The sequence below is a fragment of the Phoca vitulina genome, unplaced genomic scaffold (assembly GCF_004348235.1).
Source record: "Phoca vitulina isolate PV1807 unplaced genomic scaffold, GSC_HSeal_1.0 scaffold56, whole genome shotgun sequence".
Classification (NCBI taxonomy): domain Eukaryota; kingdom Metazoa; phylum Chordata; class Mammalia; order Carnivora; family Phocidae; genus Phoca; species Phoca vitulina.
This window is the reverse complement of record NW_022589759.1, coordinates 1126420-1141776: the sequence shown is the minus strand read 5'-3', so window position 1 is coordinate 1141776 and position 15357 is coordinate 1126420. Positions and strand designations below refer to the sequence as shown.

Below are 15357 nucleotides of genomic sequence, written 5' to 3'. Positions count from 1 at the left end.
GGGACATCTAAGCTCTCTGAATCTTCAGCTTACAGCACATTAACACACCTTGTGTAAAAGGCACTTCTGTGACGTCACACAGTCACTGAGTCGCCTTCCAGATGCTTCCGTGTCTCCATGTGGAGGTAATTCTAGATTCAGGCAGGGCAGCGGGTCGGGGGCCAGACTGAGGCTCGGAGAGCGGGTGGTGTGCGGCCACGAACACTCTCACTGGGGTTTTTGCTCCCATTTCTTTATAAATTTTAAAGTTTTGCTTGCTTTCTCAACTTTTCCCTTCTCGTTTTTTAATAGGGTGGGCCAGTAGTTGATGAAATTTTGCCTCCACCCCCTCCAGAGCCCCCCACAGAGAGTGCCTGGGAACGAGGACTCCGGCACGCGAAGGAGGTAACCAGACAGCCCGAGAAGAAAATGCTAGCAGCGCTCCTTGAGCAAAAGTAGCATTTCTTTGATTCAGAGACAAGGATTGAAAACCCAGTAAAGTCTCTGAAGTGAGGATATATTTCTCTGATTTCTCTGAGGAGTTACAAAAGGAAACTGATGTCTGTCGATCTCTCCGAGGTGCGCGAGGTCACAGCACAGGCCTGCTGCCTTCCCGTGGCTTGGGCAGCAGCAGACCACACCCCAGCTGGTGCTGCAGCCCCCACAGCCCAGCCCCCGGCCGCCCAGTGCCACTCCCCGGAGACTTAGCGCAGGGGCCCCTGCCTGTGGAGGAGCTGTCCTCTTCTGAGACCGCCCTCCCCTCCCTTCCCGCTCCCTCACTCCGTACCATGGCCCTGGCTGTCAGGCTAGTGGTCCGTCGGCACCAGGCCTGCTTGCTGAGCCCCCACTTCTCTCCAGGGAGCTGACAGACTAAGACAAAACCCTTCTCCTCCCTCACTCAGCACACACCCCACCACCCCTCCTTTCCTCTGAGACTGGAACCACTCCATGTGGCTTTTATGCCACCAGCAGCCTCACCTTCCTCTCCACACTTGGGCTTCCTCACCGAGTGACTGTCTGGGGCTTCCCAGCTCAGTGTCAGGACTATTTCTAGGAGGTGGCCAGCTCTCTCACCCCTTTCTGGAATGTGAGCGAGCTCCGTGGCACTACTGAGCGGGCCTGTCCTGACTGCCAGGTGCGGTGACCGCGTGCTCCAGGCCCAGAGCTGAGGTGCATCTCCCCCACCGCGCATGCGGGCCACTCGGCCATGCTGGCCGGGGCTCCATGGGTCACACCAGGACAGGCTTCCTTTTGCTTTTCTTAACAGTAACCGGCATTGACTTCTTCTTACAATGGTAGGTTTTAAAAAAAGCAACCATTCGAAAAGAACAGGAGCCTGATTTTGAAGAGAAAAGGTTTACGGTGACCATTGGTGAAGATGAACGGGAGTTTGACAAGGAGAATGAAGTTTTCCGAGATTGGAATTACCGCATCACCAGAGATGTCCGAGACACAGTGTAAGAACAGTTCTGTCTCTTCCTTCCCTTTTGATAAAGTATTAAGTTGTCCCCAGCTGTGTGAGCCTGGGCTCTGGAGAGCAGAGGCACATAGGTTCCCTCAGGCATTGTGGGCCTATGCTTGTCCCCTGTCCTGGACTAAGAATGGCATCCCCAGGATCCTTTCAGACTCTTTGCGTGAACTTTCCTTGGTTTTTTGCTCCGTGAGGGAAGGGTCTCAGCTCTGCCAGGGCCGTGCGCCTGGGGAGGGCTCGCCTCCCTGTGGGTTCCTCTGAGCTCGGAGAGCTTCTACAGGTGTTCTTGGAGCCTCGTCGGTCTGCCTCTGCCCGCCCTCCGGGCCCCCACGAGATTGTCACCAGAGTCCAGGAACTTGGCAGGTGTGACCCTTTTCGTTGTAAATGCTGTCTTTGTTGTTTTTTCTCCCAGATGTTTTACTGCTGGTCTTTTAGAGACTCATTACCGAAGTACACATGGTAGAAAACCTAAGTCAGGGTTTTAGAAATCGTGTAATGTTAAGTAAAGCTCTCATCTGCCCGTGCTCCGGTTGCAGGGGAAGGAAGGCCGGCTTCGTTGTGCTCCCCTCTGTGGAGCAGAATCAGGCAGGTTTCTCCTGAGCAGCAGCTGCAGTGTGGGCCCAGGTCACAGGGATGGCGTGGCACTCGGCCTGTGATCGGAGCCGGCTTCAGCATCGTGTCAGGCTTATAGCGACATGCGTTCATGCTTGCTTCCGGGAAAGCCCGGTCGTCGGGCTCTGGCTGAGGTGCTGGTGGACGGCGCGCAGGGGAGGGGCTCCTGCGGGGCTTGTGTGTCAGGACTCCGCCGCCCTGACCTGCTCCCACCAGGCTGTCTCAGGGCCCTCCTGTCACATGTGCAGAAAGGAGGAGAAGCGCTTTGGTCCACGCCTGCCATGGCAGGGAACAGCTCAGAGGTCGATGGGTGGAGATTGAAAGATGGAGCTCAGACCTCTGTGTTTTGTCATTCTGGGTATGGAGGCGTGTCAGATCCCGGACAGGAACATGGGAGTCAGAAATGTCTGCTAAGTCGTGTGGCTCCCTTCGTGTCCTGAGGCCTCGCATTTTCCTTGTGTCAGATGCCAGTGATCATCTTGCCTTGCGGGGGGTGGGGGGGGTCCCGGGAGCTCTGGTGTGGGGCACGTGACTAGCACGGAGCAGAGGGTGCTCCCTGAGTGTGGTCGTTCTGAGCCCTGAAAGAAAAGGTTTAGAATCTCAAGGTTCACCCTTGCCACTGTGTTTCCCAGCCCTGGTTGGAGCGGGGACTTGAACACGTGCCTCCTGAGGTCCAGTGTGGCGAGTCTGGGTCTGGGCCTCCCACCCTGCACTTGGTGCCAGGCTGACGCTGGCTGCCGACTCCACGCCTCCTCTGCTGGGGGGAGCCTTCAGCCTCTAAAGCCTCTGAAGATGGGCCTTTGAGCCAAGTTCTCACTCGGGTTTGGTGTTTGAACATCAGGGCCTTGGGGCTGATGAACCAGGGCTTCTGCGACACTCGTGGGCCAGGCCCCAGCCAGACCTTGTCAGTCAGGACCTCAGGGAACAGGGTCCCAGCGTGGGTCAGGGCGGAGGCCACCTCTGCTGTGTCCGTTGGCGTCCACTAAGCAGAGGAGACCCCCCCCGGCTTTTGTAACGAAGAGCATGTAACGTAAAGACACGCTGTCTACCAGACTCTGGGAGCAGCACCCTCAGGAAGCAGCGCCCCCACCCCTGCAGGGAGGGAGGGGAGAGGCTGGAGGAGGTGCTGGGAGTCCAGCCATTGAGGAGGGGACGCTGGCCAGCTACACTGACGTCTCTGAGGTGGGCGAGGAGGCCGGGGTGCAGGAGCCCTGCGGGCAGCGATGGGCCAGGGCCAGGACAGAGCCCTTGTCCACCCTGGCCTCACCAGCTCCCAGGGCACCTGCTGTGGGCCAGCCTCACACGGAGCACTTGGCAGAGAGCGTGCGGGGCGGCTGAGGCACCAAGCAGGGAGCTTAACAGCAGTTCAAGAGCCAGTGATGGAAAACTCAGAAAGCCCAGCATTACTGGTTCTTTCCTGGGAGCCTGCAGCGTCTCCACTTTGGTGCCCAGGTGCCCCTCAGCCGGCAGCGCAGCAGGCCTGTGACCAAGGTTCCTGTGTGTGCCAGGCGAGGGGAGGGGGGCACAGGCCCAAGGGCTGAGCTCCGGGGGTGGCCTCGGGACCAGCAGCACACCGGGCCGGGGGGCTTGTCAGAAATGCCCCCATCCGAGCGTCAAGGGCGGGTGGAGCCCAGCTGGCTGCTAACAAGCCTTCTGGGTGATTCTGCTGCCCACCCACTGAGGTCTGAGAACGTGGACATCCGTTCCCGGGACCTGGGCTCCCTGGCCTGACGCTGAGGGTAGGGACGGAAAATTCTGAATCACTGTCACGTGGTGGCGCCTGCTGGCCTCATCATGGTCTGGCTCCGGTAACACAGAGCTGGGTGCTTCGTTGGAGACCCGCTGGGGAGGTGCCTGCTCAGGAGCTGTGAGGAAGCTTTCTGAGGTGGCATAAAGGACAGGAAAACAGGTGTTTTCTTTATGCTATTATTTGGAATTAATTTGTCCAGCAGGATCATTTGGTAAAAATAGTGCCTTTCTAGACAGACCCCAATTCATAGCTTTAGGAGCTTCTTTCCACCACCTGAGGCACTTTATTCAGATGCCGACCAACTCATGGGATCTGACATGCACAAGACGTTAAGAAATGTCACCTCAGGGCGCCCAGCTGGCTCAGTCAGGGGAGCACACGACTCTTGATCTCGGGGTCATGAGTTCAAGCCCATGGTGGGCTTGGAGCCTACTTAAGAAAGGAGGGAGGGAGGGAGGAAGGAAACCTCTCTGCACAGGCTGCTGGGGCGGGGTGTGAACCCAGAATGCTACGCTGAGTCCGCAGGACGGTGGGAACTGGCAGACAAGGGGACCCCAGGGTGTCAGCTGCGAGGAATGGGTCCTTGGCGGGAGCTGTCAACAGCAGTAACCTGGGCCTGGGGCGGAGCCCTTCCCGGTGTGCGTCCGTCGAGCGTAGTGCTGCTGGCGCCGCCGGCTGGCCGCACCCTCCGGGTCTGAGCAGCCCCGCAGGAGAGGGCCCGTTTACACCCCGCTTACCCACTTTCCCAAACACGAGTCGGCAGGCGCAGCCCTCCTTTGAGAGAACACACACCCTCACATCCGCTTGGGAAAGGGCTCCTCAGGGCCTCAGTTGGCTGAAGATGGTGCTGGTGCCTCGGGGGCCGCATTCTCTCTTCCCTTCTGGCTGCAGCAGGCCTCTGCCATTCCTGACCCTTGTCTTAAGTACGATCTGAGTAGTGTGGGGCTTAGGTGCTTAGGAAGATGTCTGGCTGCTTGGAATGAAAGAGAGCTGTGTCATCCACAGAGCCAGCCTTGGGGGGGCCTGCCGGAGGTCCTGGACGAGCCGGGGGAGAGGCCTCCCAGAAAGCAGCCTGCTGGAGGCCGTCAGGTGACCCAGATGCTCCGCCTGGCGTAGGCCTTGGCGGCTCCCCAGAGCAACACCTCTGTGGGTTGTAGGCGCCTCGGTTTCCCCCACCAGCTTACTCAAAGGGGAGAGTTGGTCTCGAGCCAAGAAATCCCTGCAAGAATGCCCATGTGTTGCTGGGTTTACATTTCCTTTCCTCCATCGGAGTCCCAGGCATCCCCAGGGCAGGTCCTCTGGGTCCGTGGGTAAGTTGGGGTCTCCTCACCTTCCTCGCGGAGGTTAGTGGTGGTTCCCTGCGGGAGGCTCCTTTATCCTCCCTGCTGGGGTCTGTCTCTGGGTTTCCTGTCACATTCCTGTGGGCCATTCCTTTCCTCCCCAGAAAGGCCTCCTACCGTGGCTTATTGTCTCAGAGGGCGTGTCTTTCTTGGCTGGTCTCCCTTTCCTCTGTCTCCCTGTGCACCTGAGAGCCAGCTTGTCTAGCTTCATGCAGAAGCTCACTGCTGTTTGTACTGGGATTACCCTACGTTTATTAATTAACGGACAGACAGCTGACTTCCTGGCAGTGTCTGGTCATCCTGACCCAACACAGGGAACATTGTCTCATTTATTCACATGTGTTTTTGTGTCTTTCCAGTGTTTTCTGTGTTTGTTTTTGTTTCAATTTTAGGTAGTTAACATACAGTGCAATATTGGTTTCTGGAGTAGAATTCAGTGATTCATCACTTCCATAGAACACCCAGTGTCATCCTAACAGGTGCCCTCCTTAATGCCCATCCCCCATCCAGCCCGTCCCCCACCTCCTCCCCTCCAGCAACCCTCAGTTCTCTATCCTTATGAGTCTCCCATGGTTTGTCTCCCGCTCTGATTTCGTCTTATTTTATTTTTCCCTCCCTTCCCTTATGGTCCTCTGTTTTGTTTCTTAAATTCCACGTGCAAGTGAAATCATGATAATTGTCTTTCTTTGATTGACTTATTTCACTTAGCATAATACCCAGGCACCCCAAATGTGTAGATATTTTAACAGTGTTTGTTCTTCCAATCCATGAGCATGGAACATTTTTCCATTTCTTTATGTTCTCTTGAGAGTGTTGTGAAATTTTCCTCAAATACGTTCTGCTCGTTTCTGGTTAAATGAACTTTGTTCCTCAGTATTTTTGTTTCTTGCTTACTGTTGTAAATGCAGACCACTCTCTCTCCCAAGCGGTGAGTATTTGGTCTCGGTCTGCCCTGCTGGGTTCTTCTGACTGCTTGGAGTGGCTTTACTGGGCCTCAGTTTCCAGGTGTAGATCTTTTTCCTTTTCGCCCAGTCTCTGGCCTCCTGGTTGTGGCTGGGCCTCTGTCCCACCAGTGGGTGCTCCTGGAGGCCGTGGCCTGGCCTTACAGAAACACCCCTCTGTGCCCATGGCTTCAGTCCCACAGTGCACACATATGTGTGGTCACATTAGGAAAGCGCCACCTCCACTTCCCTTCAGTTTTGTCACCAGGAGTGGGTACTCTTGTCCCAGACACCGCCACCATCTGTGGGTGCAGTCCTGTGATTTTTCTCTCTAGGTTTGTCATGAATCTCCTCGTATTGGCCCAACCTTGCACTCCTGGAAGAAATCCCACTGAGTCATGGTGTCTGTTTTCATAACGTGGTGTCAGATTCTGTTTGCTAACATTTTATGTAATGTTTTTGCATTAATATTCCCAAGTGGCAAGATTTACTTTTCCCGGGCTCTGTTTTCAGACTAGAGCCTTACGCAGACCCGTATTACGACTATGAAATCGAGCGTTTCTGGCGTGGCGGGCAGTACGAGAACTTCCGGGTGCAGTATACGGAGACGGAGCCGTACCATAATTACCGGGTAAGTGGGATGCAAGTGTGCACATCTGCGCTCACTGGGCAATTCCTTAAAATGATCCCCTTTTTGTTTTATAGGACTTCATACAGTCTTAGTCCTGTGTTGGCAGTGTGTCAGTTTTAAGCCTAAATTAACTGTGGAGAACAGTTCGGATCCACAGATTGAATTGGCGGTGGTTTGAGCAGAGGCTTCCTTTAGTTTACCTGTAGTCCTGCTGTGTTTTTTTTAAAACTTAGGTTTGCCGATTGGGTTATTAATATTAATATAAGCTTGCATGGGAGTGTGTTCCACTCTCCTGAACAAATTCCTCCTTCAGAATCCTTAGTAATACCGTTTATAATTGTGCTGTCCTCCTCCATTTTCATAACCCGGGCCTCTCCCCAGCTGTGCCATGGTGGCCTCCTGGAGGACTATTCTGTATTGGTATTTTTCGATGAACGAACGTGTTTCAGTGTTTTGAGTCCCTCATGTTTTCAGAGTGGTGGGGAACCTGCCGCTAAGAAAAGGTCTGGTGGGAGCAGTGGGGCGGTCTTTGTCCTGTGACTCATATGACAGAGTTTTGAGTTTTCAGGACCAAAAGGAAGTGACTGCCCTGGGAACCCATGGATGGTGGGACCATGGTTGACCATTTGTGCCTCTCTCCCTGATAGGGCATCGGTGGGGCCGGGCTGCCGGGGTACGGGTGCCGCAAGCACCCTTTCCGTCACCTCTCTCCCCCACCATGTCCGAGGATGTGGGCCAGGGAAAGAGCAGGAACGTGCGTCATTTCCCCACAAGGCCACCTGGAGCCTAAAACCCGTCTTTGTGCTGTGATTTGGGCTTTATCGTTTTAACTTTGAATATTAGTGGAAATGAACGGATGAGTGCAGACTGGTTCAGAAAGATGTTCAAGGGTTGTGCATAGGAAAGCAAGGGCCACCACTTTGGGGCGCCCCCTCTGTACCAGACTCCAGCAAGCAGAGTGCTTTGGTCCGAGCCCACGAGAGGCCTTGCCAGGTCGTGTCCACCCCTCACCGGAAGGGCTGAGGCGGGAGGCAGGTGGTGCTGAGCTGTTAGGTTGGGTCCCAAGCTGGCATCTGGCTCATGGCTTAACGCTGTTTTAAGGAGAAGCTTGGGAACAGAGTGAGCACTTGAGATCGTTCCCCGTGGCCTTCAGTGTGCCGCCTGCACTTGGTGCCAGGTGCCACCCAGCACGTGTGTTTGGCTTTAGGACCGGGAGCGCGAGCGGGAGCGGGAGAACCGACAGCGGGAGCGCGAGCGGGAGCGGGAGCGGGACCGAGAGCGGGAGCGCCGGCAGCGGGAGCGTGAGCGGGAACGCGAGCGGGAGCGTGACAAGGAGCGGCAGCGGAGGAAAGAGGAGTGGGAGAGAGAGCGAGCCAAGCGGGATGAGAAGGACCGACAGCACAGAGACCGCGACCGGGAGAAGGAGCGCGAGAAGGAGAAAGAGAAGCCGAAGCCCCGTTCCCCGCAGCCGCCAAGGTAGGCCATCCGCCGGCTGGGCTCTGGGATGGTGGCCCCGGGCCGGGAGAGGAGGGGGCTCGCCGGTTGGTCACAGGTCCTGTCTGCTTCCCATAGCCCGGTGCCTGCAGTCCCACGGTCGTGGCTGGGAAATGATGTGTTTTGAGGAGCAGGTGCCACCCCGTCCTGTACCGTGTGTGTTACGGTGGGAATGCGCACCAAGGGCTCCTTATCATCACCCTAAATCAGGGAAGTTGTGAATTCCCAGCCCCCCTGCTTTGGCAGAGGGGGTGGGAGGTTGCCGGCCAGCGGGTGGCGCTCTGGGGTCTCGTGGCGGAGGGCAGGCCTCCGGTGAGCTGGCTGGCTGGGTGCTAGTGACGCTGTCGGGCTGCGTCCGGAGAGCTGCCCGGGTGACCCCTGGGGTGGGCGCTCACCACAGGCAGCACAGCGGGGCCCAAGGGGCAGGGCAGGTTCTGGGCCTTCATACGGCACTTGGTGTTTATAAGATACAGACAGGGGACGCCTGGGTGGCTCTGTCGGCTGGGTGTCCGACTTGTGATTTCGGCTCAGGTCGTGATCTCAGGGCCTCGGGATTGAGCCCTGCGTCAGGCTCCATGTTCAGTGTGGAGTCTCCTTGAGACTTTCTCTCCCTCTGCCCCTCCCATCACTTGCTCCCTCTCTCCCTCTCTCTCTCTCTCTCTCTCTAAAATAAGCCTTTTAAAAATAAATAAAATACGTGCATATGTATATTTGAGTGCTAGAGCAGGACAGGCGGTCCTCAGAAAATCATGGAATTGGAGGAAGCTTTGTCGGTGTGTTTGCAGCCTCGTGAGATGAAGTCTGCACGCGCTGCGGCGCATCCGTTCAAAGCGGGCGGTCAGTGGTGTGGAGGGCACTGCTCTGTGCCTCCGGCAGAACCTCGTGCTCGGTGTCCCCAGACGCCTCCCAGCCCCCGGCAGCCGCTGGCCCGCTCTCTGTCTCTCTATATGAAATGTATTTCATATAAATGGGATCACACAACATGTGGTCTCGTGATTGGCTCCTTTCCCTTGGCAAGATGCTTTCCGAAGTTCACGTATCCATACTTCACTCCCTTTTGTGGCTGAATAATATTCCGTTGTGTGGATGTGTGCATACAACATCTTGTTCACCTGTTTGTTGATGGACATTTAGGTTATTTCTACCGTTTGGCTCTTGTGAGTATGAGCATTTGGGTACAAGTTTTTGCGTGGAAATCGTTTTCATTTCCCTTGGGTATACACCTAGGAGTGGAATTGCTGAGTCATGTGATAACTATGTTTAACCGTTTGAGGAATTTCTAGAATCTTCCTACATAGCTGCATCAGTTTACATTCCCACCAGAAACATGTGAGGTTTCCAATTTCCTCCAGATTATTTATTATTGCCCATCTTTTTTTATTATAGCTGTCCTACTGGGTATGAAATGGTAGCTCACCGTGGCTTGATTTTCATTATCCTGAGCATCTTTTCATGTGCTTCTTGGTGTGTGTTCTTTAGAGAAATGTCTATTCAGATCCTTTGCCCACTTCTTTATTATTTGCTCATTGTCTTTATTACTCAGTTGTATATATTCTAGGTACAAACCCCTTGTCAGATACCCAACTTGCACGTACATGCCCCTCCCCATACTTTGCATTGTCGGTTTTGCTTTCTTGATGATGTCCTTTTTTTTTCTTTTCTTTTTTTTTTTTTTTTTGAGGGAAAGCCTCTTATTTTATATTCCAGCTTTGTTAGATGCACTTGACATGTAACGTTGTACAAACCTAAAATGTACAGTGTGATGACTGGATAGGCATAGTGCTGCCGAAGGGGCTCCGCGGTGAGTTAGCACCAGCGTCGCCTCACGTCACTGCCTCCTCCGTGTGTGGCGAGAACATTTAAGATCGACTCTCTCAGCGGCTTTCCGGTACTCAGGACAGAATTGCTCGCCGCAGCCCCCGTGGTGTACACGAGATCCCCAGAACCTCCTCACCTTTTAACTGGAAAGGTGTACCGTCTGCCAAGCAGCTCCCCATTTCCGGCACCCCGGCACTTGGCCGCCACCATTCTGCTCTCCGCCTCTCTGAGTTCCGCTCAGATTCCACATGGAAGTGAGCATGTACAGTGAGAATAGAGAGTCTTTCTTTGTCTGACTTACTTCAGTTAGCCTTGTTTCTCAGGGCCCGTCCAGGTCCTCACAAATGGCAGGATGTCCTCCTTTTTATGGCTGAGTAATAGTCCGTCGTGCGGCTCACCCCCGTTTTCTCCGTCCGTTCACCTGCCCATGTGCTCCCGTTGAGAAGAAGGCTGAGGAGGGCAGCGGAGTGCAGGCGTCTCTTGTTCTCATTTCCTTCAGATACTCACCCAGAAGTGGTTGCTGGGTCACATAGTAGTTATGGTGCCTGAGCTTCCCTTTCCTCACCCTCACTGACATTGTTACCAATTCAGCTTTGGATGACAACCATTGTAAGAGGTGGGACGCGATACCTCCTCGTGGGTTTGATCCGCACATCCCTGATAATTAGTGGTGGTGAAGCATCTTTTTTTTTTTTAAAGATTTATTTATTTATTTATTTGACAGAGAGAGAGAGAACACAAGTAGGCAGAGAGGGAGGGAGAAGCAGGCTCCCCGCAGAGCAGGGAGCCCGATGCGGGACTCGATCCCAGGACCCTGGGATCATGACCTGAGCCGAAGGCAGCCGCTCAACCAACTGAGCCACCCAGGTGCCCTGAAGCATCTTTTCATGTACCTGTTGGCCATCCGGATGTCCTCTTTTGGAAAATGTCTGGTCAGGAAATTGCCCATTTTTAAATTGGATTGTTTTTGGCAATTGAGTTGTACGAATCTCTTACGTATTTTGTATGTTAATCCCTTATCAGATGGATGGTTTGCAAATATTTTTTCTCATTCGGTAGGTTGTCTTTTCATTTTATTATTATTTTCTTCTGTGCAAAAGCTTTTTAGTTGAATGCGGTCCCGCTTATTAATTTATTTTTCCATTTCCAAATATATATTATGTATTTAAATTAAATTAATTAACATATAGTGTATTATCAGTTTCAGGGGTAGAGTTCAGTGATGGGCACTTATTTCTTTTTGATCTTGTTTCCTGTACTGTTGGTGTCCTGATCAGACAGTTGTTACTGAGACCCGTGTCAAGGAGCTTTGTTCCTGTGTTTTCTTCTAGGAACTTTATGGCTTCAGGTCTTCCATCATTTCTAGACTTTAATCCACCTAGAGTTAGTTTTTGTGCACAGTGTGAGATGGGGTCCAGTTTCATTCTTCTGCATGTGTCTGTCCAGTGTTCCCAAGACCATTTATGGAAGAGACTGTCCTTTCCCCATTGTATATTCTTGCCTTCTTTGTTGTGATTGACCATACATGTGTGGATTTATTTCTGGGCTTTCAGTTCTGTTCCGTTGATCCGTGTCTGTTTTGGTTTTTTGTTTTTCGGGTTTTTTTAAGTAATCTCTGCACCCAACATGGGGCTTGAACTCACGACCCTGAGATCAAGAGTCCTATGCTCTGTTGACCGAGCCAGCCAGGCGCCCTGATCTGTGTCCGTTTTTACGCCAATACCATACACTTTTGACAACTAAAACTTCGTGATATAGTTTGAAATCAGGAATTGTGATGCATCCGGCTTTGTTCTTGCTCAGGGTTGCTGTGGCTGTTTGGGGTCTTTTGTGGGTCCGTATAAATTGTATGATTGTTGTTTCTATTTCTGATGAAAAATATCATTGGAATTTTGATAGGGATTGCATTGAATCTGTAGGTGGCTTTGGGTACTAAGGACATTTTTATAGTATCATTTCTTCCAGTCTGTGAACATGGGATATATTTCCCTTTATTTGTGTGGTCTTCAGTTTCTTTCATTAATTTCTTATAATTTTCAGCGTATAGCTCTTTTACCCCCTTGGCTCAATTTATTTCTAGGTATTTTACTATTTTTTTAAGATTTTTATTTATGTATTTGAAAACAAGAGACCAGAGCATGAGTAGGGACGGGGAGGGACAGAGGGAGAGGGAGAAGCAGACTCCCCACGGAGCAGGGAGCCCCGTGTGGGACTCGATCCCAGGACCCCAGGATCAGGACCTGAGCGGAAGGCAGAAGCTTAACCATCTAAGCCACCCAGGGGCCCGCAGTATGTTATTATTTTTGTGCAATTGTTAATGAGATTGTTCCCTTTGTTGTTTTTTTCAAGTTGTTAGTGTATAACAATGCAACAGATTTTTTTTTCTTTATGTTGACGGTTGTGTCCTTTGTCCTGAATTCATTGTTACAGTTTTTTGGTGGATGAAGCCAGGCTCTCCTGTATGATGAGACCAGCCCCTTTCTTGTGCCACTGTGTTTCTGACAGTAAAGCAGCAGGACACTTAGTCTGTGTGAGCACCAGTTTTAACGGTTCTCATCCTCCAGATCACAATAAATTGTCCTCACTAAATCTGCTATATTTTTTTCATCCTTTCCTAACACTGGGCAAAGTAATGTTTTTAAAGAATATTCAGAGTGAATCACATATTCTGGGTGTACTGAAGCCGTTAATTCTTTAAAAGACTGCTTTGATGACTCTGTGTGTTGCAGCAATCACTCTTTACGCTGTCTTGAAATTTAAAACTTCATTTGAATGGCAGAGCTTGATTTTGATCTTCCTGTTGTTGGTCCATTGAAGCCCCGTTTTGATAGAAGCCCTTTTCCCTGAGATGCGCAGTTTCCAGTGTGGACTCGGTGGTGGGGCTGTGGCCTCTCTGGGAGCATTGCTGGAACAGGAGGCCCGTCTCCCTCTGCTCACACCACCTGCTTTGCCGTTCCTCCAGCCTGCGCTCCAGCCGTCCTCTGCCCCTGCTGGCCCTCCTTGTCTCCAGGACTTTGCTCAGATCTTGCTGCTCAAAGAGGCCTCCCCGCTCACTCCTGTCTTCCCACCCTGCTCGATAGTTCCTCATGGCTCTTACCACTCCCTGCTGTCACCCATTACTGTTCACGTACGCGTCACCCCCTGCTGCCGTCTGTAGTGCAGTCCCCTGCAGGCCCCGCGGCATCAGGCCTCATCTCAGGGCCCGGCCAGAGCTGGAGCCCACAGACGCTTGATGGTACTGTAAATGAGTTTTGGATTTGGTAGCAGCGTCCAGTTTTACTTTTTCTGTCGTAGCACATGTTGTAGGATTGATGAAATTGCAGACTGAGTTCTGCAGACAGAACTAACTCACTCTGCTTTCCAGATTCCTAAAACAGCTGTTTTCATGCATATCCAGACGCCTGGTTTTGGAAGGAGAGACACAGGAGAGATGGGCAGATGATGTCTAGGATGTCACTCTGCCCCTGTAACTCTGTGGATTCCCGAATCACATCAGCCAGTCCACTCCAGTGGTTTGATGACTTATGAGCATATTTACTCATACTTACTCTGGCTACAGACCGCCTTCCCCCACTCCTATTCACATGTCCTGCTTGTTTCCAAGAAGCCAGGTAGCTCCAAGTCAAGTGTCTGTATTTCCAGCTCAGGGACATTTTTATACACCTGAGTGTGCTTTTGGAGAGAGCCTGTTGGAGGGAGGACAGCTGCACAGGTGGCTGTGTCCGTCTGTGCTTATTGCTAGCTCATGGGACAGACGTGCCCAGTGCTGCCTGACCCCTCCAGAGAGGAGTGTCCACGTGAACCCACGAAGACTGCTTGAAAGGCAGGAGCATTCATAGGCTTAGCCGCCAAGCGCCAGATCCGTGTGAAGAACGGCCTCCACACCCTGCATTTGCACAACTGTGGACCTTCGGGTGAGGGACGGGGTCAGTGAGAACACTGCTGAGCCATCGGGGCGGGTTCAGGAGGCTTGACTCCCAAGTGGATTCTTCCTGAAATGAGGTGCAGCTTTCTCACCAAACTGGGCAGGCCTGCTCTCCACTGGTGTCTGCTTCGTTTTGCTAGGCTCACATCTTCCTCCTTTTTCTTCCCTGGACCCTCATTCACGCTCCTGTGGGCAGAGGCAGGCACACCCTGTCACTTGGTCTGGATCCAGCCTGTCTCAGTGGTGCCAGGGAGTCTTGCACCCCATCTGTACCCCCCTGGCTGGAAGCCCAGGAGCCCTGCTGCCGGCGTGAAGGGCTAGGGTTTCCCCGGAGCAGAATTTCCAGCACGGTCCTCCTGTTTCCTTTTCCTTGGAGCAGCCGGAGCTGACGTGACCACTTCAGGAGGTGGCTGAATTTCCCTGCAGTAATACGTTTGTGTGAGCTCCCTTTTTTAGGTGACTTTACTTACTTACCTAGGACAGGTTGGGAATTTTACATCAACAGCTGGATACAAAGAACTTTTCTCGCCTAAAGTAGGAGACAGCCATGACTGCATTCAGAGCGGAGTAGGAAGCTTTCGTCTTAGCTAGTGCACGAGGGACTCAGCAGTGGGGTCGAATCTGCCCGGGAATGCGTCTTGCAGGGTCCAGCGGGCACACGTGGGAGTCGGTGATGATAAACTCGGTGTGGTTTGTCTGCGACCAGCAAGAGCTCTTGAAACCCAGACCGCCCATTCCCCGGGGGGGACAGACACAGCGGGGTGAGGTGCGGCGAGGACTGGTGCTGTGTGCCAGCAGGGTGCCGGGCTCCCTGTGTCTTAGCCGCCCCCCGACATCAGCCCTCTCTCCTGCCCTTCTCCCCCCGCCCCGCCCGAACTGGGCCGCTCTCACGCAGCTGCTTGGTGAGCGGTCTTCTGTGGGACATCTCCCTCTGGGGTTTCTGACCAGCTTTCCTCTAGAGCTCAGAGGCTCGATGCAGTGTCGCTGTGTGGAGAGACGTGTCTCTCTCCATTTAGGTTTACCCTCTGGAATTAGGCCTTTGGAGAGCCCTTGCCCGCTCCTGTATCTGGGCTGCTTTTAGACTTGAGCAGAACCTCGTAAGCAACTCTGTAGAAGGCATCTGTGTAAGTAGAGGGAAATCCCTTTTGTGAAACCTCCTAATCTTTATCGCCAAGCCAGTGGGTGTGCTGCACCGGGTGGAGCTGAGGTGGGTAATTAGGATGTTCTTTGGCATACGCAAATTAATTTCATCCTAGATAAAGATAGTAATTGGGCTCTTCCTGGAGGGATTGCCCAGACCGCCTGTCGTCTTAAAAGCTGCTCGCTCAACGTTCAGATGCACGGGTGAGGTTTGGCCCCCCTTGGGGCTGAAAGGGCAGGCTCCTTACCTCCCGGG

The 15357-nt window shown here is 52.9% G+C and overlaps 1 protein-coding gene across 1 annotated transcript in view; it reads left to right on the top strand.

Annotated features, from left to right (window-relative positions):
- ZC3H18 (zinc finger CCCH-type containing 18) overlaps positions 1–15357 on the top strand; it is a 60155-nt gene that overhangs the window by 26263 nt on the left and 18535 nt on the right. The window contains exons 6-9 of the mRNA XM_032389838.1: positions 292–384; positions 1279–1436; positions 6607–6724; positions 7932–8200. Of these exons, the coding sequence (XP_032245729.1) occupies positions 292–384; positions 1279–1436; positions 6607–6724; positions 7932–8200 (638 nt within the window). The remainder of the gene's footprint in view (positions 1–291; positions 385–1278; positions 1437–6606; positions 6725–7931; positions 8201–15357) is intronic.